Source organism: Leucopleurus acutus (assembly GCF_964270905.1).
Source record: "Leucopleurus acutus genome assembly, chromosome: 13".
NCBI classification, from domain to species: Eukaryota; Metazoa; Chordata; class Mammalia; order Artiodactyla; family Delphinidae; genus Leucopleurus; species Leucopleurus acutus.
In genome coordinates this window covers 81,765,083-81,789,280 of record NC_139155.1, presented here as the reverse complement: position 1 = coordinate 81,789,280, position 24,198 = coordinate 81,765,083, and the positions used below count along the sequence as shown (strand labels likewise).

At 38.5% G+C, this 24,198-nt stretch overlaps 2 protein-coding genes across 2 annotated transcripts in view; one reads left to right on the top strand and one right to left on the bottom strand.

Moving 5' to 3' along the window:
• Positions 1 to 439: 439 nt before the first annotated feature.
• Positions 440 to 7,721, bottom strand: VPS29 (VPS29 retromer complex component). The gene is made up of 4 exons (XM_082853035.1): positions 7,642 to 7,721; positions 3,195 to 3,386; positions 1,191 to 1,426; positions 440 to 946 (listed from the first exon to the last, which is right to left on the bottom strand). Exons 1-4 carry the CDS (start codon positions 7,642 to 7,644, stop codon positions 829 to 831), a joined length of 549 nt encoding a protein of 182 aa, XP_082709161.1. The 5' UTR covers positions 7,645 to 7,721; the 3' UTR covers positions 440 to 828.
• A 128-nt stretch (positions 7,722 to 7,849) lies between these two features.
• The window catches only part of RAD9B (RAD9 checkpoint clamp component B), a gene marked incomplete at its 3' end in the record, with an annotated part of 30,868 nt that continues 14,519 nt past the window's right edge, over positions 7,850 to 24,198 (top strand). The window contains exons 1-5 of the mRNA XM_082853034.1: positions 7,850 to 7,974; positions 10,446 to 10,516; positions 11,390 to 11,539; positions 11,754 to 11,868; positions 22,257 to 22,356. Coding sequence (XP_082709160.1) covers positions 7,938 to 7,974; positions 10,446 to 10,516; positions 11,390 to 11,539; positions 11,754 to 11,868; positions 22,257 to 22,356 — 473 coding nt within the window. The 5' untranslated portion in view covers positions 7,850 to 7,937. The remainder of the gene's footprint in view (positions 7,975 to 10,445; positions 10,517 to 11,389; positions 11,540 to 11,753; positions 11,869 to 22,256; positions 22,357 to 24,198) is intronic.

Here is a 24,198-nt window from a genome sequence, read left to right as displayed (position 1 = left end):
TATTACACTGTGTATGTACGTGTGTACATACACACACACACACACACACACACCACATCGTCTTTATCCACTCTTCTGTTGATGGACCCTTAGGTTGTTTTCATATCTTGGCAATTGTAAATAATGTTGCTATGAACACTGGAGTGCACGTATCTTTTCAAATTACACAGTAGTGTTTAAAAAAATTTTTTTGTTAAAACGTAAAGAATAGGGCACTTAAAAGCAACAGTCTGAAGAATCACTGATGATTTACTATGTCAATATGGTATTCTATTTAGTTAATAAAATCTGAGTCCAACATTATGACCTAGAACGTTTTAAGAAAGAGCTCTGAAAGGTCATCTCATCTACCTTATCACTGTAACACTTGTCTGCAGTTTCATTTGGCCTCTTATTTTCATAAGTTTTAAAAATTAAAACACAGTTTATCAAGAAAGTATAAATGAAAGGTAACTGTTTATTACTGGAGAAGAGAAGAATGTATACAAGAAAATCTAGATTCTTTCTCCTCATGCACTACTTTGGTAGTAAAGTTCCAAATAGCAACTATGAAGATATTTACAAGGATAAATTTTTCTTAACATGTGACCATTTACTGTGTGGTGGATGTTTTTTCATAGAAATCATATACTTAAACTAAATATAATCTTATAGTTTACAAGAAGCTTAGAACATTGTATTAACAGAAGACGAGATTACATTTTACTGCAAAATATTATAAAAGTGATACAATTTTGTGGCTCTTAAACATTTAATTACTTGAGTTGAACAGGGGAATGGGGAAAAAAAAAAAAGCCCAACAGAAATATCATCAGGACACGCCTCGCTTTAAGATTTTTTGTATTCAATTCGTTCTACTTTCACGTCGTCTCCAATTAGCTGATACACATAAGTGACAACTGTAGAAGCCTGGATATCCATCAACACAAATGAAGGAATAATGTTTCTGGAAGAAAATATAAATAATGTCAGTGTTTTGTACTAAAAAGCAGTAGCACTATAAATTTCAATTTAGGATGACAATTTGGATTCAAGGAGAAATCTGGTTGTTAGACATATTAAAAAGAATAATCACCAATAGAAGATTGCCAAAAAGGCTATAATTATTTAAATAATCACATTTCTCTTTTATGAAATGTCACTTGTACAATTATTAACTTTATGAAACCCCCAAATTGCATACTACTTACGTTTCCAAGGCATTATATGCTCCAGTGGCAGAACCTGGATTAATGTAGAATTTATTTTCATGCTCAAATGCTTCAAATTTATGTGTGTGTCCTGAAATAAGAATATCCACATCAAACTGCCTCTGCAACAGGGCTAAGCTGGCCATATCTCCCCATGGAATAACTTGATGTCCATGGATCAAACCAATTTTGAACTGCCCAACAGTTACAACTTTCTGTTCTGGATAATTCAGATTCTAAAATATGAAATAGACATAAGAAAAACAAATATTTTAGAGACATAGAGGTTTAAAAAATAACCTTCTTAAATATTCAATCTCATATGGGTGTTTTACTACAGTGCTCCACAACCAACATATTTGTTAAATATTTGATTTCTTCTCAATCTCTAAGGCTGCAACGGTGCTCAAAACGTAATTTACTTTAGGTAAACTGGAACTTATCATACAATCCCTTTGTTGAGTTTTTTTTTTATAGAATGAGTTCTTTTCGGCTTTCTGTAAAGGATAATTCCCCCAAATTTATGTTTCCTTTATTTAAGAATCCAAGGAATATGACCTGTAAGCTAGGATATGTTCAAATTATATCCCAGGTTTTAACAGTTACATAGATGGCTTAAAATAATAATGATAGTTAAACTTATGTAGCACTTAGTATGAACCAGGCACTATTCTAAGAAGTTTATAAATATCAACCTATGTAATAATTACAAACAATCCTAAGAGGTAGATTCTATTATGACTCCCATTTTATGGATGAGGAAACTGAGGCACAGAGAGGTGAAAATAACTTGCCTAGGAGCACACGTTATTAAGTGTGTGAGCCAAGATCCAAACCCTGGTAGTATGGCTCCAGGGTCAAGCAAAAAATTTAATTCTTGCTACTGAAACTATCTTTAGCATATCATAAACAGAACCCCTAATATATTTTTAACAAATGGCAAACATATACTCGAATTATTGACAAGATGTCTGCCCCTTCCCTTCTCATCCCCCCACCCCACTTTTCACTTTCATGCCACCTCTAGTTTATTCAAACTTAAAACCAAAAAAAAAAAGCACCAGTGAATTTAAATAGTTGATGAAAAAGCTTATATTCCTAGGAATAAAAAATAAAATTTTCATACTAGAATCAGGTTTATTAAGCTATGTCATACAATGTTAGCACTGTCATGGGTCTTAAAAATCATCTATTCCAATCATATTTACATAGTAGGGAACTAAGAAAGAGGATGTAACTTGCCTAAAATCTCATTATTAATTAATGGACAAAGTTGGAACTCCAGAACTCCTTATTTTTCCTTTAAAGTTAGGTTTATTGAGGTAAAATTTACGTACAGGAAAATTACCCTTTTTGGTATACAATTCAAGGAGTTTTGACAAATGCATACAGTTGTGTAAGCACTGCCACAGTAAGATATAGAAAAGTCTATCCCCTCCTCAAAACTCCCTCATGCCTGTTTATAGTTAACCTTTGAGATAGGGAGCCATGGCAGGGTTTTCAGCAGAGAAGTGATGTAATCTTACTTCACCTAGAAAGGATCACTCTGGTTGCTACGTGGAGAATAAACTGTGCAGGGAGCAAGGATAGAGTCAGGAAGCTGGAACACAGTAAAGTGATAAGTAGCTTGGAACAGGGTAGCAGAGGTGGTGGCGGGGTAAGTTCCTGACAAAAACTTTTTAAACTAAATGATAGTACTACAAAAAATATTGACAAAACCATATCAATTTAATTAGAACAAGTATGTAATATGTTTATTAAGTAGTCTAAAATCAGTGATTTTCAAACTGTAAGGGAGGGGTATGTGTAATAATTTTACATTGGAAAACTAAAAAAAAAAAAAAAAAGCAAAACAAACCTTAACAGTTGAGAAACTCTGGTCTCAAAAATAAACCTTATATACATAAAGATCAAGAAAAGGAAATATTTAATTAATATATAATCAACACAACAGGAAAAAAAAAGGAAAGGGAATATTTGGGAAGGGAAAGGGAAGTACATCACCTCATCGAAGTCTCCTCTCACAATATGAACATCACCAGCCAGAGTCTTGAGATAGTCATAACTCTCTTTGGTACAAAGGTTTCCAGTGCAGAGAATGTGCTGAATCTTTCCTGGCACCAGCAGTTTTTTGAATTTAGCTGGCAAACTGTTGCACCGGTGTGGGATGTGCAGGTCTCCTAATACCAACACCAACTTTAAAGTGTCAAGGTGAGAAAAGGTGTAACGTTAAACATGATTTCAAAACAAGATATTCTCCTCCCATAAGTCCTCTTTTAAATTAAACTAATCAGAGATTCCAAAACCCAAAAGAGCAGAAGTTACTCACATAGTTCCTATCATGACCACTTAAACACACATATGATTCTAAATCAATCTTCGTTTATTTGGGTCATAAATAGGCGTGCACACAATACAGGTAATCATTCTATTTATCAAGAATAAAATCAAGCTTTCTAAAGCGATTCATTCAGAGACCTATAAATTACACTCAAAAAAATTGAAAAATGAAAAATATACTACCAGGCCCTATGGAATTTGATATGGTAATTCATATTTCTGCAGTTTTAATGTAAAACATCATATATTGATTCCAGGGATGTTAATAAAAAGAATGGTTAAAATTATAGAGGAAAAAAAGTTAATTCTATAATTTACTAGACTGACAACTATTTGGAGGAACAGTAGCCAAAATTTACAATATTTGTTACTTAAAATATTAACTATACATTGCAGAGGAATAAAAACAGCCTATGTTGCAAAGAGTTTCAATAGGGCAAACATGTGCTTCTGAACTATAATTTTGTTATCTTCTCTTTCCTTCATCATTAGAAATCCTAACTGTCATATTTTTGTTTAGATCAAATTGTCTATGTATCCTCAGTTCAGTTCCCAAACTTAAAATAACATATCAATCTTTCATGTGCATTAGAGCATTAAAAAAAGAGAGAGATCAGCTAAATAAGTGATGAATTCAGCAGGAGGTGGTTTAGAGTTGGAACAATCTCAGACGACAAAACCAAATTCTGCATATAAATATAAAAGAATTAAAAAACCTCAATCCTGCAGATTTTTAATTTTAAAATTTCAAGATTTGACATATATACACCACTTAACACAATAATGTCAAAAAGATCATTTAAAAATAGTATTCGCCCTCCAAAGGACAAGAGAATCAATTTCTCCATGTCCATTGGTATAAGCACCTTCAGACGAGATCTGGCGCGTTCAGGGTGGTATGGCTGCAGACAGTATAAGCACCTTCATTCTATGACAGGATGCTTTCCCACACAGATATCCCATCCATAAATGTACATGCCCTTTAACTGGTTCTAAAGAACGCATTACTATTCTTTAATATTACCAAACATTAAATATCTAAAACAGGATAAACAGCAAAGTTTGGCCACTACAGACTTTGTAAGTTGAAATTAATCAAAACCAAAATGTGTAAAATTAAAATTATTACCACAATAAGCTTGATTCATCTTGCAACAAATATCAAAATGATTACAAAGGAAAGGAAATGTTATCAGGATATAAAGTAACTGAGGTAACACAAGGTTACAAAACTAGCTCACTTTAAAAGAAATTATTAAATAAGCTTCTTTACAAAGAGTAGTTTCAGCTGGTATTTGCTCAATGACATATTGTTTCAATCCAAATCTTAGTGGACAAAACATCTATAAAACTAAAAACCACCACATAGTTTCCACCCTCAGTGATAATCAATACAAAAGTACCTGGAGATAGAACAATCTTCATCTTTAGAGGGGGATCCCTTCAGATATGAATTGAAGTACATAGTTAATGTGGGAAGCTGGCATTTGAGAAAAAGGTAAAAAAATAGATTTCTATATTAAAAAAAAAAGAACCTCAAACTCATAAATTAAGGGTATATGTCTATAACAGGTTGAAAATGTTTGGGCCTAATAATGAATGAGCTGTTCAATCTGAATGTGGTAGAACGAACATTAGTAAGACATGATACTTTATAATGATCTATGAGCTAAATTCTATAATGTACTGAGGATTATGCCCAAGTGTACCTAGACTATTAGCAGTCTAAAGATATAACTATGAATGGCCACACAGAAACTATTTCAAATTAGTAAGGATCCTTACTAGGACTTTGATTTCCTGCAGCTTTTTAAGTTATAGGGGGAATAGTGTCACATAACAAATACCATACTTTGAGCAGTGTCTTTGCCCAAATTCCACACTTTGGACAGTTCAGGTTAGACATAGATTACAGAGTCTTTTAAGACAGCAAAAGATCCTGGAAATGGCAGTCTTGTTAAATTCAAATAAAGAACCAACCTAATCAAAGCATAGGAATTTGGTTACTTCCTATTTGATAGACATAAAAGGGTGAAATCCCAGTAACAGCACCCAACCACCATTGTTAGTAGGAGCTAAGAGAAGAAACTTACTCTGTGCCCAGCCTTAGTGGAATGAAGAAGTTGATTGCAGACAGGGGAATGAAAAAAAAAGGGTGAAACATGACCAATGTTAAAAGAAAGCAACGAAAAGAAACAAACCAAAAAAAGAACAAAAAACTCATCGAATGAATATGCAAACAACTGTTAATGATTTCTGAGTGTTATGAAAGAAAATGTTAAAAATCAGCTTTGCTCAAAACATTACCAAAAGAACCATTTGCTGTACTATTAGATATCTCTCTCTCTCACACACACACACTTAAAATTTTTTCGACTTTCCCTAATCTCATTCGCCACTTTGACTCCCATCCGTTTTGTTTCCTGTTCTGTTTAGAATTTTATTTGGAAAATTCATCAGCAATAGCTTAAATGAAAGCTAACATTTTCTGGATCCTTTAGGACTAATTATTCTTCAAGTATATTGATTTTAATCCTCCTATGTTTAAAATTCTAGTAGTTGGAAAATTATGCTGCAGCTAGGTCATTTTGTACAGAAGATCTAACACAGCACTGTGAATACATTATCAAGTATTGGATGTACTGGATGATAAAAGCAGACACCTTCCTCCAGCTAAATCTGGACTTTCCCCACACTTGAATTTGCTGCCCATAGACTCTGGATACTACTGTATATTGAACATTTCTGGTCTCTTTTGCCAAATAAAATGCTTTTAATTGTAAAAGAATCGACTAACTCTAAATTTTGCCCAGTTCTATTTCACATGAAAAGTGATATTTCAGTACAACTACCATGAAAAAGTGTTCGCCTCTCAAAAAAACTTCAGAAACATTAATATAGAAATCATGTCAGGTAATTTCATCTTCTCCCAGGGATAACTGTCTCAAAATTACTGTAAACTGGACTACTCTAATCTGGAGTCTGTTTAGAAGCAAAAATCAAAAGTGGGATTAAAGTCTCTAACATACATAAAGAAGCTAAAGAACCAGAGACCATGAATCTTTGGCTGTCACGTCTATAAGGCACCTTAAAGGCTGCTGGTCATAGAATCACGATCATCTTAAAAATGCAATAGATGTTCATCAGAGAGAGAAGTCTCTTTTCAGCAACACAAATACCAAGATCATGAGAAATCCTTTTAAAACCGTTCTTCACTTTGTAGGGGGTCAAGGGCACTTTGAAAATCTGATTACCGCTATTAGCCCTCTCTGGCAGCAGTTCCCGAGTTTTCACGTAGGCAGGCCTTGTGGTACCGACCTCCTGGGGGTGAGGGGATGATCTGGGGCAATCTGATGGACGAATGAGGTAAAGCTTCCCAAACTACTCCTTGCTGCCAACAATGACCCTTTCACCAGAAAAACGTTCCAAAACGTATTCCAAACCATTTCAAGGAGTTCGAAAACCATTAAGGAATCCTGCTCTAAAGGGTCGCAGCAGCCTGAGGAAGTAGTTCCAGCAACCCTAAAAGCTAAATCCAGTCCTTTTCAGGGCCCACTGCCACATTTCAATGGCAGCTGCACGGTATTTCAGGGGCGAAGGGGACAGCTCTTATCCACTTTCTCTAGACAGCAAACTAAATGGTAGCTTGCTTCTTCCCGTTTTGCCTCCGAGAAGCCAGCTTTCGCCACATGGGGGTGGTAACCGGTGGGTTACCTACTAGCGGGAGGTGCTTTTTGCGCGAAAGGAGCAAGGAAACGTCTGGAAACGGCGGAGCTCCCGTGCTCCTTTCTCTGGGACGCTCGAGGCACAGGCCCAAAGGCCTTCCCCGGCTCGGGCGTGAGGGGCTCGTGACAGAAGCAGCAGCTGAAAGGGACCCTTTCCCCCCTCGGACGTCCTGTGGCTCCTGGGGCTGGGCTGCGAGGCCAGGGCTGGCCGCACCCAGAGGTGGCCGCTCTTTCCTCCCTTGTCTTTCCCCAGGCCCGGGCCCCGGCCGCGCCCGCCACGGCCTCCGGGATCGTTTAAGCCCTCGCCCAGAGACTCCCAGCGTCTCCCAACGACGCAGCACCCCAACCGAGAGGCAGGCCTCTGTCGCCGCAGCTGCCGCCCTCACCATCCTGTCACTGGGCTCCGCTCAGTCACCACAGCCGCCGCCGCCCTCTCTTCCTCAGACGCCTCGACAACCCGCCCACCTCGCTCACAACCAATGAGAAGAGAAGTCGGCGAGAGACGGCTCTACGGAGGCCCGCTTAGGCTCTTCGCCGCCGTAAAGCGAAGTTGTTCTTTGGGAAATTGTGGTGGGGCGGTGGCCAAGATCGCGAAGTTTCCAAAAGCGCGGACAACATCCGGGCGCCTGGGGCCCTCGAGCTGAGGCGCGCAGAGTGGCTGACATTTTTAGGGATTGCAGTCATGCTGAAGTGCGGGATGAGCGGCAGTCAGGTGAAAGGTGCAGAGGCCTTTTTGCCTTTCTGTGTAGAAAAGGGAAAGCCTAGGGTTCATGGGGAAGTTTCCACCATCGTCTAGTTTCTTGATCTTTGCCTTTCTGCCTAGGGGCTGAGGACACAAGGCCTGGCCACAGCCGGCACCCACCCACCCAGGGTCCTGTTAGCTTCTGAGGGGCGAATGACGGCCCATCTGCTTTTATTTATGCATAATATTTATATTCATAGGTGTCCATAAAATGAAGTTGCACTATCTGGACAAATATTGGAAGGGCAGCTTCAAACTCGGGACGATAGGACTGTGTGGGAAGTTGGGAAAAACAATGCTTGGACAGTAGAAGTATTTTAGTGCCATGAGAAAAAAGCATAAATCTGTTTTTTTCCCCAAATTCTAGCATTTTTAATGTATGACCTGGGACAAGCCACGGAATCACTTCCGGGCTCAGTTTTCTTATTTGTAAAATGAGAATATTAACAGCATCTTCATTATAGGGTTTATTGTAGGAATAAAATGGAGGTAAAGAGCTCAGTAATGAATGGGAATGTATAAGAACTATTGTTTATTGTAAATGGTACTTTAAACATGTAAGTTACTCCAGAAAGTCTCTATTTAGAAAAGTAATGGTCATACAGATCATAACCTGAAAGTGATTATTGAAAGGCATCTTGTGTTGCGGCCGGCTTCCCCTGTGTTGACAACCTCTATGGAACAGTATTAATGAACAGGAAAGGGAAGCACAAGACCCCCCATTGTTGCATGTTCTCAGAGTTCTAGAAAGTTCTTTCTTGCAGTGTGTACCTTAGTTCTCAATAAGTGATAATTTGTATGATTGTTTAAATTTGTTTTTCCTCCGTAACTCTAAGCCCTGTGAGGGCAGGAGCTGTAAACCCGTCTTGTTCATTGCTATACCCGCATTGCCTTGGCTTGTACCGTCCTTGGAACATACTAGGTGCTCAATAAATATTCATTGAATGAATGAAAGGTCTTCATTAGCTAGCTCCAGGAAGAAGTGGTGAATGTGAAGTGGTAAAAAGGGACAAACGCCTCTTTTTCTCCCCCTAGTCATCCTCTCTTTCTCAGTTTGAGGCCTGCACCCCCACTTCCGGCTGTGCCGTGCAGCTTGCGGGATCTTAGTTCCCCCACCAGGGGTTGAACCTGGGCCCTTGGCAGTGGAATTGCGGCGTCCTAACCACCAGACCACCAGGGAATTTCCCCAACTCTGATTCTTTTTTTAATTTATTTATCTATTTATTTTTGGCTGCGTTGGGTCTTCGTTCCTGCGCGCGGGCTCTCTCTAGTTGCGGCGAGCGGGGGCTATTCTTCGTTGCGGTGCGCAGGCTTCTCATTGCGGTGGCTTCTCTTGTTGTGGAGCATGGGTTTTAGGTGCGTGGGATTCAGTAGTTGTGGCTCACGGGCTGTAGAGCGCAGGCTCAGTAGTTGTGGCGCACGGGCTTAGTTGCTCCACGGCATGTGGCATCTTCCCGGACCAGGGCTTGAACCTGTGTCGCCTGCATTGGCAGGCGGATTCTTAATCACTGCGCCACCAGGGAAGCCAGCCAACTCTGATTCTTAAGCATAATAATCTGATTTTATGTTCTGAAATTATTTTTCCTTTTTTCTACTTTTCCATGGATTGATATGGCCATCCATTTTTATTGCATCATAGTATCCCATATCTGTTTGCCATATTTTTTACTTATAATTTATAAGAACACAAATGGTGTCAAACCAGATAAGACCAATATTTCATCCAGCCCTGGCCTCTCTTTCTGACAGGGCATCTAGCTGTGTTTTCTGGGAAGATCTGGCATGTTCTGTGCTTGAACATCAGAGATACATCTTGAATTCCTCTAATTTCTCTCTCATGACTTGTTTTGACTTTGCTGCCTGTGAAGTTATTAAAACCCTTCAAACCATCTCCTATATGCTCTGTTTTCACACTTTTGGGGGGTGGGGGTATACATTTATTTAAACCAAGTTTAAAAATGCATTAGTATGGAAACTGGCTTGCCACAATAGTTCCATGCAACACTGTGAACATATAGAAAGGAAGAATTTTGTTGCATTTTATTATTTCACACACTCACTCTGTGAATTTATTATTTTTTAAAAATATTTATTTATATATTTGGCTGCGCTGGGTCTTAGTTGCAGCATGCAGGATCTAGATCTAGTTCCCAGGATCTAGTTCCCTGACTGGGGATCTAACCCAGGCCCCCTGCATTGGGAGGGCAGAGTCTTTAGGCACTAGACCACCAGGGAAATCCCTCATTCTGTTAATTTATTGAGCACTTACCATGTGTCTGGCATTTTGCCAAGGGTATTATACCATATTTCTTAAAACAATTTGTAGCATTAGTCTATAAAACACTGTTCTGTATGAATTTAGCTTGAGTCCTGTGAATGCTGAAGTAGTCCTATGATTTTATTGTTTGAGAAAAAGAATGTAAAAGGCACCTTTCTTTTTCTCCATAGTATTTGGGAAAGCGATCCAAGCACTCTCACGAATTAGTGATGAGCTGTGGCTAGACCCTTCTGAAAAAGGTGTAAGTAAGAAATTTAACTAATAGATTAAGGAAAAAAGAAGATGTTTATAAATCCCAGTCCAGATTGAATGTTAACTAGGAAATCCAGAAATTCTAATCAGCCCTTTCACTGTTCATCTTTATTTTACATATCTAAATACATTTAGAGAGTGGTAAACTTAAAAATCATACACAGTTGATTTAAGCCAGAAGAAACAAACTGGTGGTCAAGAGGCTAGATATGGCTTGCAGAAATGTTTTGTGGGGCCTGCACTATGTTTTTTTTAAAAAATGAAATAATATTCTAACAGTAATTGGGAGAGTCCACATAAAAATCTGAATTTCCTGATTCTGTTGGAAACTCAGAAGATCTGATAGTTTGGGGCCTGCATTCCCAAGTGGAAGTAGTTGGCTGACTAACAGTTTCTCCCCTTAGGCGAGGGAAAATTTTGCTGCAATCTTTTTACTCCCTTTTATATTGCCTTCTGCCACTTTGTGCTTTAAAGTTAAGGCCCCTGTGGGCATTTACATTTTTACAATTATAAATATGTTCTTGTTACCAAAAACAAACAAAGAAAAATACAATTGCAGCATGCAGGATTTTAGACTTAATACCTATATATAATATATTCCGTTTAGATGTGTGTACATATGAAAATTAAATGCACACTGTATAATGCAGTCCATATTACATCAGTACTATAACTTATGTGTATAATGTAGTCCATATCATGCAGTTCACATCCCATAGCCTTACTCGGACATACTTCAATGCGATGTTAAACATAATAGAATTTTTAAAATTAAAATTAAATTAAATTAAAATTTAAAAATTTTTAAATTAATCATTAAAGTTGATTTTTTTCCTGTATAGCTATTATTTTATTTTTCTAGCTTGCTTTAAGATCTATGAATTCTTGTCGGTCAGCATATGGATGTGTCCTCCTCTCGCCTGTGTTTTTTCAACATTATCAATGGTCAACCTCGGTGAAAATGAATGATGGTGACACAATATCTAATTTAAATTGCAAATTGGGAATGAAGGTAAGAGTAAGTGGGCATGGTTTTCTCTTGTATTGTAGAAATATTCATTATATAGGGCATAACACCTATTCTGTACTTAATACTTGGTTTAAATGGCATGCAGGACAGTCTGTTCATTTACGAATATACTTACTCTTCTTTTGTTAGGTTGTTTTTAAACTAATGAAGCAACCATATTAAATATGTGCTCTTCTATAATGTGTTTGTGTTACAGTCAATTCTGCCTATCTTTAGATGTCTGAATTCCCTTGAAAGAAATGTAGAGAAATGCAAAATATTTACCAGATCTGATAAGTGCAAAGTAGTTATTCAATTCTTCTGCAGACATGGTAGGTATAATTAAATCCAGTTTAAAGTATGTGTGTGTTTTGTTAATATTTTTCATGTTTAGAATATTCAAACTGCATATCAAGACTTCCCATTGCACTATTGCTTAGAATTTGTATAGTTTTGTGGTAGGGCGGTTATAAATATTATCTTACTTGTCTCTGTAGAAGTACTGTGAGTTGATTGGTATTCATTATTTCCTTTTTTGGCTTGTCAGTGGCACAAGCTTTGCCTGCACACAGACCAATTTTTTAAATATCCATCTGAATTCTAACAATTGATTATTCTAAAATTAACTAGCTGCTTGATGATATTCTGTAAGACTGCCTTTGTAACAGTGTTCCTTGGAATGAACAGAAAAGAATAATGCCTACCTGTATTAAAAATGCTCCAGGAGGTAAATAGTATTTTATCTGGGGCTGAAAGAAGCATGGTAACTGGCCCAAGGTCACAGAACTAGTAAGTCACAGAGCCTGGATTTGAGTCCAGCCCCACAATAGTAGGAGCCAAAACCTTCATTCATTCTCGCTGCTACACCAAGAGATTTCCTGCCTCCCAGCCTTGCGTGGTAGATATTCAAATGTTGTAGTCATATAGGATTTTACATGGTTAAATATGTATAGCATGGTGGTAAAGTGCATGGACTCTGGAGGTCAACAAGGTCTGGGGTGGAATCCTGCTCTGCCTCTTCCTTGCTGAGACATTGGGCGAATTATTTTACATCTTTGTGCCTCAGTTTCCCTATATGTAAAATGGGGACAATGGTAGTACCAGCCTTCTAGGGTTTTTGTGAAGATTCAATGAGTTATAGGAAGTTATAGTTCTAAAGTGTTTAAAGAAATACCTGGCATATTTTCTAAGAGTTAGCGCTAGTAATATTTATAATGATGGCTGCTATTTTATTTGAAGTTACCAGTTAGGAGTGTATGTTTTAAAAAATCTTGTACTTGTGGTATTGGTCCAAATCTTTTTATAGTGGAATGGTCTTCTGGAAGGTTATATTAGTGTTACGATTTATCTTATATTTCTTAATTTTATCTTACATTTATCTTAATATTTTTATTTCAGATCTTATTTATATTATATTCCTTAATTTTTCCCCTGCAAAATATCAATTTTTAACATTATGTTTTCCTTCTTTGAGCTTCAGTTCATGTTATAGCAGAATCATGTAAAGAGCATGATTAAAAGCCCAGCAAGGGTAGGGGGAGGGATAAATTAGGAGTTTGGGATTAAAATATACACACTACTATATATAAAATAGATAAACAACAAGGACCTACTGTATAGCACAGGGAACTATACTCAATATCTTGTAATAAGCTATAATAGAAAAGAATCTAAAAAAGAATAATATATATATATGTATAACTGAATCACTTTGCTGTACACCTGAAACTAACACATTGTAAATCAACTATATTTCAGTAAAAATTAAAAAAAAAAGCGCACACACACACACACAAAAAGCACCGCAAGCTCTGACATCTCACAGATTTGGATGTGGATTCTTCTATAATTCTTATTACCTTTGTGACAGTACATAAGCTCTCTGAACCTTCATTTTCTTTTCTCTACAATGGGGATAATCTTACCTACCCTCAGATTCTGGGGTTGTTGTGAGGATGAAGTGAGATCACATGTGTAAAGCACTTAGTGTGGTGCCTGACACAGAGGCAGTACTGAATAGTCAGTGACTGATGTCATTACAATTATACTCATCCCTTATTTCCAGCTAGATTTTATTTTTTAATTTTTTATTAAAAAAATTTTTTTTTTGGCTGCACCGCGCAGCTTTCAGGATCTTAGTTCCCTGACCAGGGATTGAACCAGGGTCCTTGGCAGTGAAAGCATGGAGTCCTAACCACTGGACCACCAGGGAATTCCCCAGCTAGATTTTAAACAACCAACTTTTCAGCTTCTTAAGTATGTCTCAAGTGGCTTGATTAATGTCCAATACATATTTGTGACTGGTTGATTTTTAATAGCTTTTGTAGGGAAGTTGTATGAGTTAGGATGCTATGTCAGTGGTCCCCAACATTTTTGGCACCAGGGACCGGTTTCGTGGAAGACAATTTTTCCACAGACGGGGTTGGGGGGATTGGGATGGTTCAGGCAGTAAAGCCAGCGATGGGTAGCAATGGGGCTCAGCTGCCACTCACCTCCTGCTGTGCGGCCCAGGAGGTGGGGGTGGGGGGATGGGGACCCCTGCTTTAAGTTACAAATAACAGGGAAAAAAAAACACCCAGAAAATCCAACTCAAACTGACTTAAACAATAAGGAGGAATTTTGGCTCATGTAAACTAAAAGTTCAAAATTAGGTCATAAGCGTGTTTTGATCCAGGCTGCAGCAGCTGCTGCTTCTTCTTTTTAAAATTCTCTCAGGTCTGCATTCCTCTATGTGATTTATAGTAAGGCCAGCTTCTCTTATAAACTTTTTTTTTTAACATCTTTATTGGAGTATAATTGCTTTACAGTGGTGTGTTAGTTTCTGCTGTATGACAAAGTGAATCAGCTATACATATACATATATCCCCATATCTCCTCCCTCTTGACGTCTCCCTCCTCTTATAAATTTTTAATAATGAGGTGACTTCTAGCAGCAGCAGCAGCTGGGGCTACATGCCTGCTCTTTCACATCTGGGGGAGTGAGAGCCATACTTCATACATGCACTGAACAAAAGTGCTTGACTTTGCTCTGATTGGACCAACCTAAACTAATCCTGGGGAGCCAGGGGAATTCCATTCTCTAATTGCCTTGGCTTATTGCCATATGTGGACCAAATTCAATTGCAAGGGGGATAAGATTACATCAATTGATTTATACCAATGAGGGTCCACAAGTGATACTGGAAGTGAAGTCAGTCCCACCCAAACCTCATGGCTGCTACATAACAGGGAAGGATGGCTCAGGAAGGAAGGGGGAAGTAGGGGAGAGATGCTGATACCCAGTAATTGGGGTAAATAGTTATACTTTCCAAAACTGTATGTACCCAGGAAATTATGTTTGCAATTTTATTTTTATAATCTGGTGGAGAAACATCGTTCAAATTTAGTTGAGAAAAATCACCTGGGCAGAGATATCCAATAAACTGCTAGAAATACATATTTGGAACTGGGAAGAAATTAAAGACAGTGAAGTAAATTTGGCTCTCTTATTGATAGAAAACAATTGCAAAGACATGAGCCACTAAAAAAGACTAACTTCTCTGAATCTAACCATAAATGGTTTCCAGAACGGTGATTTCTTAGGTTATTTAGCATCTGCTAATAGGAAAAAAAAAAAAGTGATTTATGTCATCAAGAACCAAGGTTCATATGAAATATTTACCTGCCTAATAATAATTCTATCAATTCTCTGTATTGTCATTGGCACTGGCCCCAGAGTGGCTAAAAATGAGTCAGTGAATTGTCCCTGAAGAACATGCTCTGATCTAAAGCACCTGCTAATAAGTTCTGTCCTGCTCAAGAAGACAGATCTCCGACAGAGAGGGGCTTCCATACGAGCGGTGCACTGGCTATTGAGTGAAAATAAAACCCTGATTCATACATGTATATTAATGACATGGTGTCAAGAGGGCAGAATTTCCACTTCTCGGTTTTAAGGTTTTGTAAAAGGGCATTCTACAGATATGCTAATGACTTTAAACTTGCATAACAGTGAACTTAAAGGGATTGGGAAACATTTGCCAACTTATAAGTATCACTAACCTCTGAAATTCCAAACCCCACAAATGGAACATCTCCAAAATAATGCTTGTTCCTTAGCTGTACCTCTTTAAGTTTGAAAGAGTTCTCTGGAGCCACTGAGGGAAGTTGCAAATTGAGCTATGAAACGGCAAGCAGAATTCTATCATAGCATCAGATATGCCATGGCTGGCAGCTGATGGCATAAGGCAGTGCTCCTCAAGCTGTCCATGGACTGGCTGCTGGACCTCAAATTGTCTGTTACTGGTCTGTGAGAAGATAAGGAGCTTATGTCAGAATTTAAGTCAACCACATTACTAGGCATTCTCTTTAGTTCAGCTGTTTTGTTTTTGTTTCAATAGTGAGATTTCTCAATGAAGGAAGAGATTCTGGTGAAAATTCCTTGTCTCTTATAGTCCAGTACTTTGTGCAGCATTAGATAAAATCAATAATGATACAGAGGAAACAGGACTTCTAAATTTTTATCCTGTTTGCATTCTATCAAGGAAAATTATTATTAAGCTGGAAGACTAGAAAAACCACAATGAAGAGGTACATCAAGCCAAGTTGCTTTAAAAAGAGCACAGTGGGCTCGTGCCCCGGTCCGGGAGGACACCGCGTGCCGCGGAGCGGCTGGGCCCGTGAGCCATGGCCGCTGGGCCTGCGCGTCCGGAGCCTGTGCTCCGCGGCGGGAGGGGCCACAGCAGTGAGAGGCCCGCGTGCTGCAGAAAACAAAAACAAAAAACAAACAAAAAAGAGCACAATGGATGTACTTGGGGCAACAGATTCATAGGAGAGAAAGGTGAAGAGGAAGGGCAATCTAGGTGGTAGCATCACATGTGGGTAAATTTCTTTTTTTTTTAAACGTCTTTATTGGAGTATAACTGCTTTACAATGGTGTGTTAGTTTCTGCTTTTATAACAAAGTGAATCAGCTACACATATACATATATCCCCATATCTCCTCCCTCTTGCGTCTCCCTCCCCCCTCCCTATCCCACCCCTCTAGGTGGTTACAAAGCACCCAGTTGATCTCCCTGTGCTATGCGGCTGCTTCCCACTAGCTATCTATTTTATAATTAGTAGTATATATAAGTCCATGCCATTCTCTCACTTCGTCCCAGCTTACCCTTCCCCTGCCCGTGTCCTCAAGTCCATTCTCTACGTCTGCGTCTTTATTCCTGCCCTGCCCCTAGGTTCTTCATAACCATTTTTTTTTTTTAGATTCCATATATATGTGTTAGCATACAGTATTTGTTTTTCTCTTTCTAACTTACTTCACTCTGTATGACAGACTCTAGGTCCATCCACCTCACGACAAATAACTCAATTTCGTTTCTTTTTATGACTGAGTAATATGCCATTGTATATATGTGCTACATCTTCTTTATCCATTCATCTGTCGATGGACACTTAGGTTGGTCCCATGTCCTGGCTATTGTAAATAATGCTGCAATGAACACTGTGGTACATGACTCTTTTTGAATTACGGTTTTCTCAGTAATTTCTCATAACGGTGTATGCCCAGTAGTGGGATTGCTGGGTCGTATGGTTGTTCTGTTTTTAGTTTTTTAAGGAACCTCCATACTGTTCTCCATAGTGGGTGTATCTATTTACATTCCCACCGACAGTGCAAGAGGGTTTCCTTTTCTCCACACCCTCTCCAGCATTTATTGTTTGTAGATTTTTTGATTATGGCCATTCTGACTGGTGTGAGGTGATACCTCATTGTAGTTTTGATTTGCATTTCTCTAATGATTAGTGATGTTGAGCATTCTTTCACATGTTTGTTGGCTATCTGTATATCTTCTTTGGAGAAATGTCTATTTAGGTCTTCTGTCTATTTTTGGATTGGGTTGTTTGTTTTTTTGATATTGAGCTGCATGAGCTGCTTGTAAATTTTGGAGATTAATCCTTTGTCGTTTGCAAATATTTTCTTCATTTGCAAATATTTTCTCCCATTCTGAGAATTGTCTTTTCGTCTTGTTTATGGTTTCCTTTGCTGTGCAAAAGGTTTTAAGTTTCATTAGGTCGCATTTGTTTATTTTTGTTTTTATTTCCATTTCTCTAGGAGGTGGGTCAAAAAGGATCTTGCTGTGATTTATGTCATAGAGTGTTCTGCCTATGTTTTCCTCTAAGAGTTTTATAGTGTCTGGCCTTACATTTAGGTCTTTAATCCATTTTGAGTTTATTTTTGTATATGGTGTTAGGGAGCATTCTAATTTCATTCTTTTACATGTAGCTGTCCAGTTTTCCCAGCACCACTTATTGAAGAGGCTGTCTTTTCTTCATTGTATGTTTTTGCCTTCAAATCAAAAATAAGGTGACCATATGTGTGTGGGTTTATCTCTGGGCTTTCTATCTTGTTCCATTGATCTATATTTCTGTTTTTGTGCCAGTACCATACTGTCTTGATTACTGCAGCTTTGTAGTATAGTCTGAAGTCAAGGAGCCTGATTCCTTGACTTGACTTTTCTTTCTTAAGATTGCTTGGCTAGGGCTTCCCTGGTGGCGCAGTGGTTGAGAGTCCGCCTGCCGATGCAGGGGACACAGGTTTGTGCCCTGGTCCGGGAAGATCCCACATGCCACGGAGCGGCTGGGCCCGTGAGCTATGGCTGCTGAGCCTGCGCGTCCAGAGTCTGTGCTCCGCAACGGGAGAGGCCACAACACTGAGAGGCCCGCGTACCGCCAAAAAAAAAAAAAAAAAAGATTGCTTGGCTATTCGGGGTCTTTTGCATTTCCATACAAATTGTGAAATTTTTTGTTCTAGTTCTGTGAAAAATGCCATTGGTAGTTTGATAGGGATCGCATTGAATCTGTAGATTGCTTTGGGTAGTATAGTCATTTTCACAGTGTTGATTCTTCCAATCCAAGAACATGGTATATCTCTCCATCTGTTGGTATCATCTTTAATTTCTTTCATCAGTGTCTTATAGTTTTCTGCATACAGGTCTTTTGTCTCCTTAGGTAGGTTTATTCCTAGGTATTTTATTCTTTTTGTTGCAATGGTAAATGGGAGTGTTTCCTTAATTTCTCTTTCAGGTTTTTCATCATTAGTGTATAGGAATGCAAGAGATTTCTGTGCATTAATTTTGTATCCTGCTGCTTTACCAAATTCATTGATTAGCTCTAGTAGTTTTCTGGTAGCATCTTTAGGATTCTCTCTATATAATATCATGTTATCTGCAAACAGTGACAGCTTTACTTCTTCTTTTCTGATTTGGATTCCTTTTATTTCTTCTTCTTCTCTGATTGCTGTGGCTAAAACTTGCAAAACTATGTTGAATAATAGTGGTGAGAGTGGGCAACCTTGTCTTGTTCCTGATCTTAGTGGAAATGGTTTCAGTTTTTCACCATTGAGAACAATGTTGGCTGTGGGTTTGTCATGTATGGCCTTTATTATGTTGAGGTGAGTTCCTTCTATGCGTACTTTCTGGAGGGTTTTTATCATAAATGTGTTGAATTTTGTCAAAAGCTTTCTCTGCATCTATTGAGATGACCATATGGTTTTTCTCCTTCAATTTGCTAATATGGTGTATCACATTGATTTATTTGCATATATTAAAGAATCCTTGCATTCCTGGGATAAACCCCACTCAATCATGGTGTATGATCCGTTTAATGTGCTGTTGGATTCTGTTTGCTAGTATTTTGTTGAGGATTTTTGCATCTATGTTCATCAGTGATATTGGCCTGTAGTTTTCTTTCCTAGTGACACCTTTGTCTGGTTTTGGTATCAGGGTGATGGTGGCCTCGTAGAATGAGTTTGGGAGTGTTCCTCCCTCTGCTATATTTTGGAAGACTTTGAGAAGGATAGGTGTTAGCTCTTCTCTAAATGTTTGATAGAATTTGCCTGTGAAGGCATCTGGTCCTGGGCTAAATTTCTAATAGTCAGAAATGGGAAGGCATTCTATGATGAGGGAGCAGTGTGGTCAAAGGTATAGACTGCAAGTGTTTAGCGTGTGTTAAGGAAAAAGGGGAAGGAAGCAAGTAGCAAGAAAAAAAGCATCAGGGATGACAAAGAAATAAGGCATTTCTCAGCTTGGACATCCTCGGCAATGCCAATAGAACATTCACCCAAGTCAGGTATTTGTTATAGAGATATGATTGTGCTTGTATATGCATGGGCTATTTCTGAAGAATACCTAAGAAACTGGTAACCGTAGTTACCTCTGAGTAGGGTACTGGGGTGGCAGGAGTCAGAGGTGGAGGGTGACTTATTTTCACTGTCTATTCTTTGGTATCTTTTGAATTTTATACCATGTACATCTATTACCTTCTATTACCTATCCATCTAAAAGTAACTTGAAAATATTTTTTAAAATAGGTAAGATATGCCAACTTTTGAGCTTTGTGTCTTCCCAAAATAGCAGCCACAGTAATCCCTTTAAAATAGGTCAGATTATGTTACTCCAGTGCTTAAAACTCTCAAAAAGCTCACCATTTTACCCAAGGTAAAAGCCGAAGATCTTACAATGGCCAGTAAGATACCCCATGATCTGGGAGTCCCAGGCTGGGTCCCTGTTCCCTCTGCCTAGCAAGCTCTTTCTCCAGATAGCACATGGCTTGCTCTTTCAAAGACCTCCTTCAGTCTTGCTCAAATGGCATCTTTTCCATGAGGTCTTCCTTGACCTCCTTATTTGAAATTGCTGCCCACCACCACCGGCACTCCCCAGCCCCCTTTCAGCTTTCCTTTTTTCCTGTGCTACTTATCACTATGTGACAGACCAATTATTTTACTTTTTCTATTTTTGGCTGCACCGCACGGCATGCAGGATCTTAGTTCCCCGACCAGGGAGCAAACCTGTGCCCCCTGCAGTGAAAGCGCAGTCTTAACAATTGGACCACCAGGGAAGCACTGCTTTTGATTTTCTTATTGTTTGCCTCCCTTCGCTAGAATGTAAGCTTTGTGAGGTCAGAAATTTTTGTCTGAGTTGTTCTTTGCTAGTCCACAGCTCCCAAATTCATCCCTGTGTGTTTCCCTACTTTGAATTTCAGCTGGCCTTGGAGTTGCTTTTATATCAATAGAATGCACTAGAAGTGATGTTGTGTGAGTTCCGAGCCTAGGCCTCAAGAGGCCTGTCAGCTTCCACTGTTAAACTAAGAACATTTTCATCAGCATGAGAATAAGCACAGCCCAGCGAAGACTCCTGGAAGATAGGAGACCATGTGGTGAGAGGCCCCAGCCATCCCGGCTGTCCCTGTTGTCCCAACTGTGAGGCCCCAGATATGAATATGAGGCCATTCAAAATGATCCAGCCACAGCTAAGCCAACCCAAACCAGAGGAGCCACTCAGCTGAATTGTTAGAAATAACAAATGTTTGTTATTTTGAGCCACTAAATTTCTGATTAAATTTTGTGGTTTGTTATCCATTAAAAACCAACTGATCAGGAATTCCTTGATGGCGCAGTGGTTAAGAATCCGCCTGCCAATGCAGGGGACACAGATTAGAGCCCTGGTCTGGGAAGATCCCACATGCCGCGGAGCAACTAAGCCCGTGAGCCACAACTACTGAGCCCGTGTGCCACAACTACTGAAGCCTGCACACCTAGAGCCCATGCTCTGCAACAAGAGAAGCCACTGCAAGGAGAAGCCCGCGCACCACAATGAAGAGTAGCCCCCACTCGCCGCAACTAGAGAAAGACCGCATGCAGCAACAAAGACCCAACACAGCCAAAAAAATAATTAATTAATTAAAAAAAAAAAAAACTAAGTGGTCAGGGACTTCCCTGGCGGTCCAGTGGTTAAGACTCTGCACTCCCAATGCAGGGGGCACAGTTTCGATCCCTGGTCACGAAGGTCACACATGCCTCACTGTGCGGTCAAAAAAAAAACCCAACAAAACAAAAGAAAAGAAAAACTGATCAGCCTTGTACATAGTAAGAGCTCAGTAAATATTTATGAAAATAATAAATATTGCTGTTGTTATTAATTCAGTTAAAAAATAAGTTGAGAAATGTTTATAGTGAATCCTTTTGATTCTTATTATAACATTATTATGCTGTAGAAAGTTATAGCCCACCTGGATTTTATTACACGGGCTCCATATTCAAACTCAGATTCAGAAAAAAAAAAAGAGATAAAACAAACTTAGATTCAAATTCTAGCTATACTTGTTAAAACAGCATAGCCTTGAAGTCATTTAACAGAGCTAGAGCTATACTTTCCTCTTCTGAGATCAAGTACCTATCCCATAGGCATATTGTGAGGATCAGAGGTAATGTACGTACAACATATCCTGCAGTTGCCGGTACATTGGGCCGTAGCCATTATTGCTCCACACTCCTCTCCTCCTCTCAGAGGGAAAGAATTCACAGACCGGATGCTCAGGTTTTACTTTTAAAGTTCCCATCCAAAAATATCAGTTTGGATGAAAAATACTGAAAAAGAATCATAGACATATGATCTGTAGTGGGCAATTACTATTTTACACACAATTTAAGAAATTACCTGTATTTCAAAAGAATGTGGGAACTCTACTGCCTAATTGGTTGGAGGGTGTGACATGTTACATGGTGTCCACTAGGGAGCGATAAACACATGCATTAAGGGATAGTGCTTCTTGTAAGCTTTGTGCACCTGTCAGATATTAAATACTACTTTAATTGTATTATTTCAATCTGGCTCTGAAACTTAAAGACTTTTAAAAATCTGTTAATTTTGCACTTAAAATTATTAACGGGTTGCTTTATTATTTTTAAGGTATTAAAAGGATTCATAATTTGTGTTTTCAAGAAAGTCAGCCTTTGCAAGTTATTTTTGAAAAGAATATGTGTTCTAATACACTAGTGATTCAACCAAGGTAATGAGTTCTCTGTTGTTTATTTTTATTTTTCTGAATATATTATGGTCACAGAGTAAAGAACTAATAGCCTAGAGCTTTTAAATCAGTTACATTTTTTTAAGCTAACACTGGACTTGTAGAAATCACCTTAAAGGATCAAGAGGAAACCTTGAGAAAGGTAAAAGTAGATAATAATAACTGCCTAATGGTAGAAATAATAATTTAGTGGCCAAAATGTTCTAGAAGTATCCCATCAGTGGCTTTCTACGTCAAGTGGTATTAAGAGAAAAATATATTATCTAATAATACTTTGCATTTATATGGTTCCTTCTATCTGAGTCTTAACACACACAGCATGAGGAAATTTTAACACTTTTTACATGAACTGATTTTATCCCTAAGTGTTTGTTTGTTTGTTTGTTTTTTCTAGAGAATGAGTGGGACATATTTGTCAGTGAAAGGTACTCAATTTTTCAGTTAAGCTGTAGCTTAAACATTAATTACTTTGTAAGCCAAAAGATATTTTATCCTTATTGTTTTTTAAATTACAAAATAAATACATGCTCCTTGCAATACATCTAAAATTTATAGAAGAGTGCAGAGATGAAAAATGGAAGTCTTTCTCCTCTACTTGCCACATATATCCTACTTGGCAGGGGTTTAACATCTATTAACAATTTGGTGTAATCCTTCTATATCATCTTCTATTTATAGCCAGTCTTTCTATAACTTTCTTTTTCCCTATAGCTATGGATATATTTCTTTCTCTCTTTTTCTCCTTCTCTCTCAAATTTATATCACCTACTAGACACATACATAGTTTTTTAAAAGAAAATGTCCTACTATCCTTATTGTTTGGCAACTTCCTTTTTTAGTGTCTATGTCAGTTTAAATCAATTTTTTTTTTTTTTTTTTTTTGCGGTACGCGGGCCTCTCGCTGCTGTGGCCCCTCCCGTTGCGGAGCACAGGCTCCGGATGCGCAGGCTCAGCGGCCATGGCTCACGGGCCCAGCCGCTCCGCGGCATGTGGGATCTTCCTGGACCAGGGCACGAACCCGTGTACCCTGCATCGGCAGGCGGACTCCCAACCACTGCGCCACCAGGGAAGCCCTAGTTAAATCAATTTTATTCTTTTTAATGATTGCATAATTTTTACTTGTATGAGTGAACCATAATTTAGTTACACATTACCCTATTTGTGAAAAAGTTGGTTGTTTCCGACTTTTTGCCATCACAAACAATGCTGCTAGTAGTGCATAAGATAGTGTATTAGTTACCTATTTCTGTGAAGCAAATTTCCCCATAACTTAAAGCTTTAAAAAAACCCAGACATTTATTACTTCAAAATAATAAGTGTGACTTAGCTGGGTGCTTTTGGCTCAAGGTTTCTCATGAGGTTGAAGTCAAGCCATCAGCCAGGGCTGTGGTCTCATCTGAAGGCTGAACTTGGAGAATTTCACTCCCAAGCTCACTGACATGGCTGTGGGAGGCCTCAGAAAGTCAGCTTCTAAGCTCACCCATGTGGTTGCTGGTAGACCTCAGTTCCTCACCATGCAGGCCTCTTTGTAGGCTGGCCGATTGTCCTCACAACATGGCACCTGGTAACCAGAGAGAGAGAGAGAGAGAGAGAGAGAGAGGGAAAGAGAGAAGGAAACTCCTGTTATGGAAGACATAGTCTTTTTTTTTTTAATATAAAAAAAGTCATTTTTTGGTGTTTATTTTATTACTAGGGAGTTTGAGCATCTTTTCATATATTTATTAGTAATTTGTATTTTTCTTCCTTTTTGAATTGCACATTCATATGTCATTTCTGGTATCAGGTTGTTTAGTATCTTGTACAACACCTCTCCCTTAACACTGG

What these genes read in the sequence shown, in the direction of transcription:
- VPS29 (XM_082853035.1), bottom strand. An exon ending in TGAGAGGAGACTTCGATGAG is followed by an intron (nt 1,427 to 3,194) that starts GTGATGTACTTC and finishes TTCATATTTTAG; the next exon opens with AATCTGAATTATCCAGAACA. An exon ending in GCATATAATGCCTTGGAAAC is followed by an intron (nt 947 to 1,190) that starts GTAAGTAGTATG and finishes ATTTTCTTCCAG; the next exon opens with AAACATTATTCCTTCATTTG.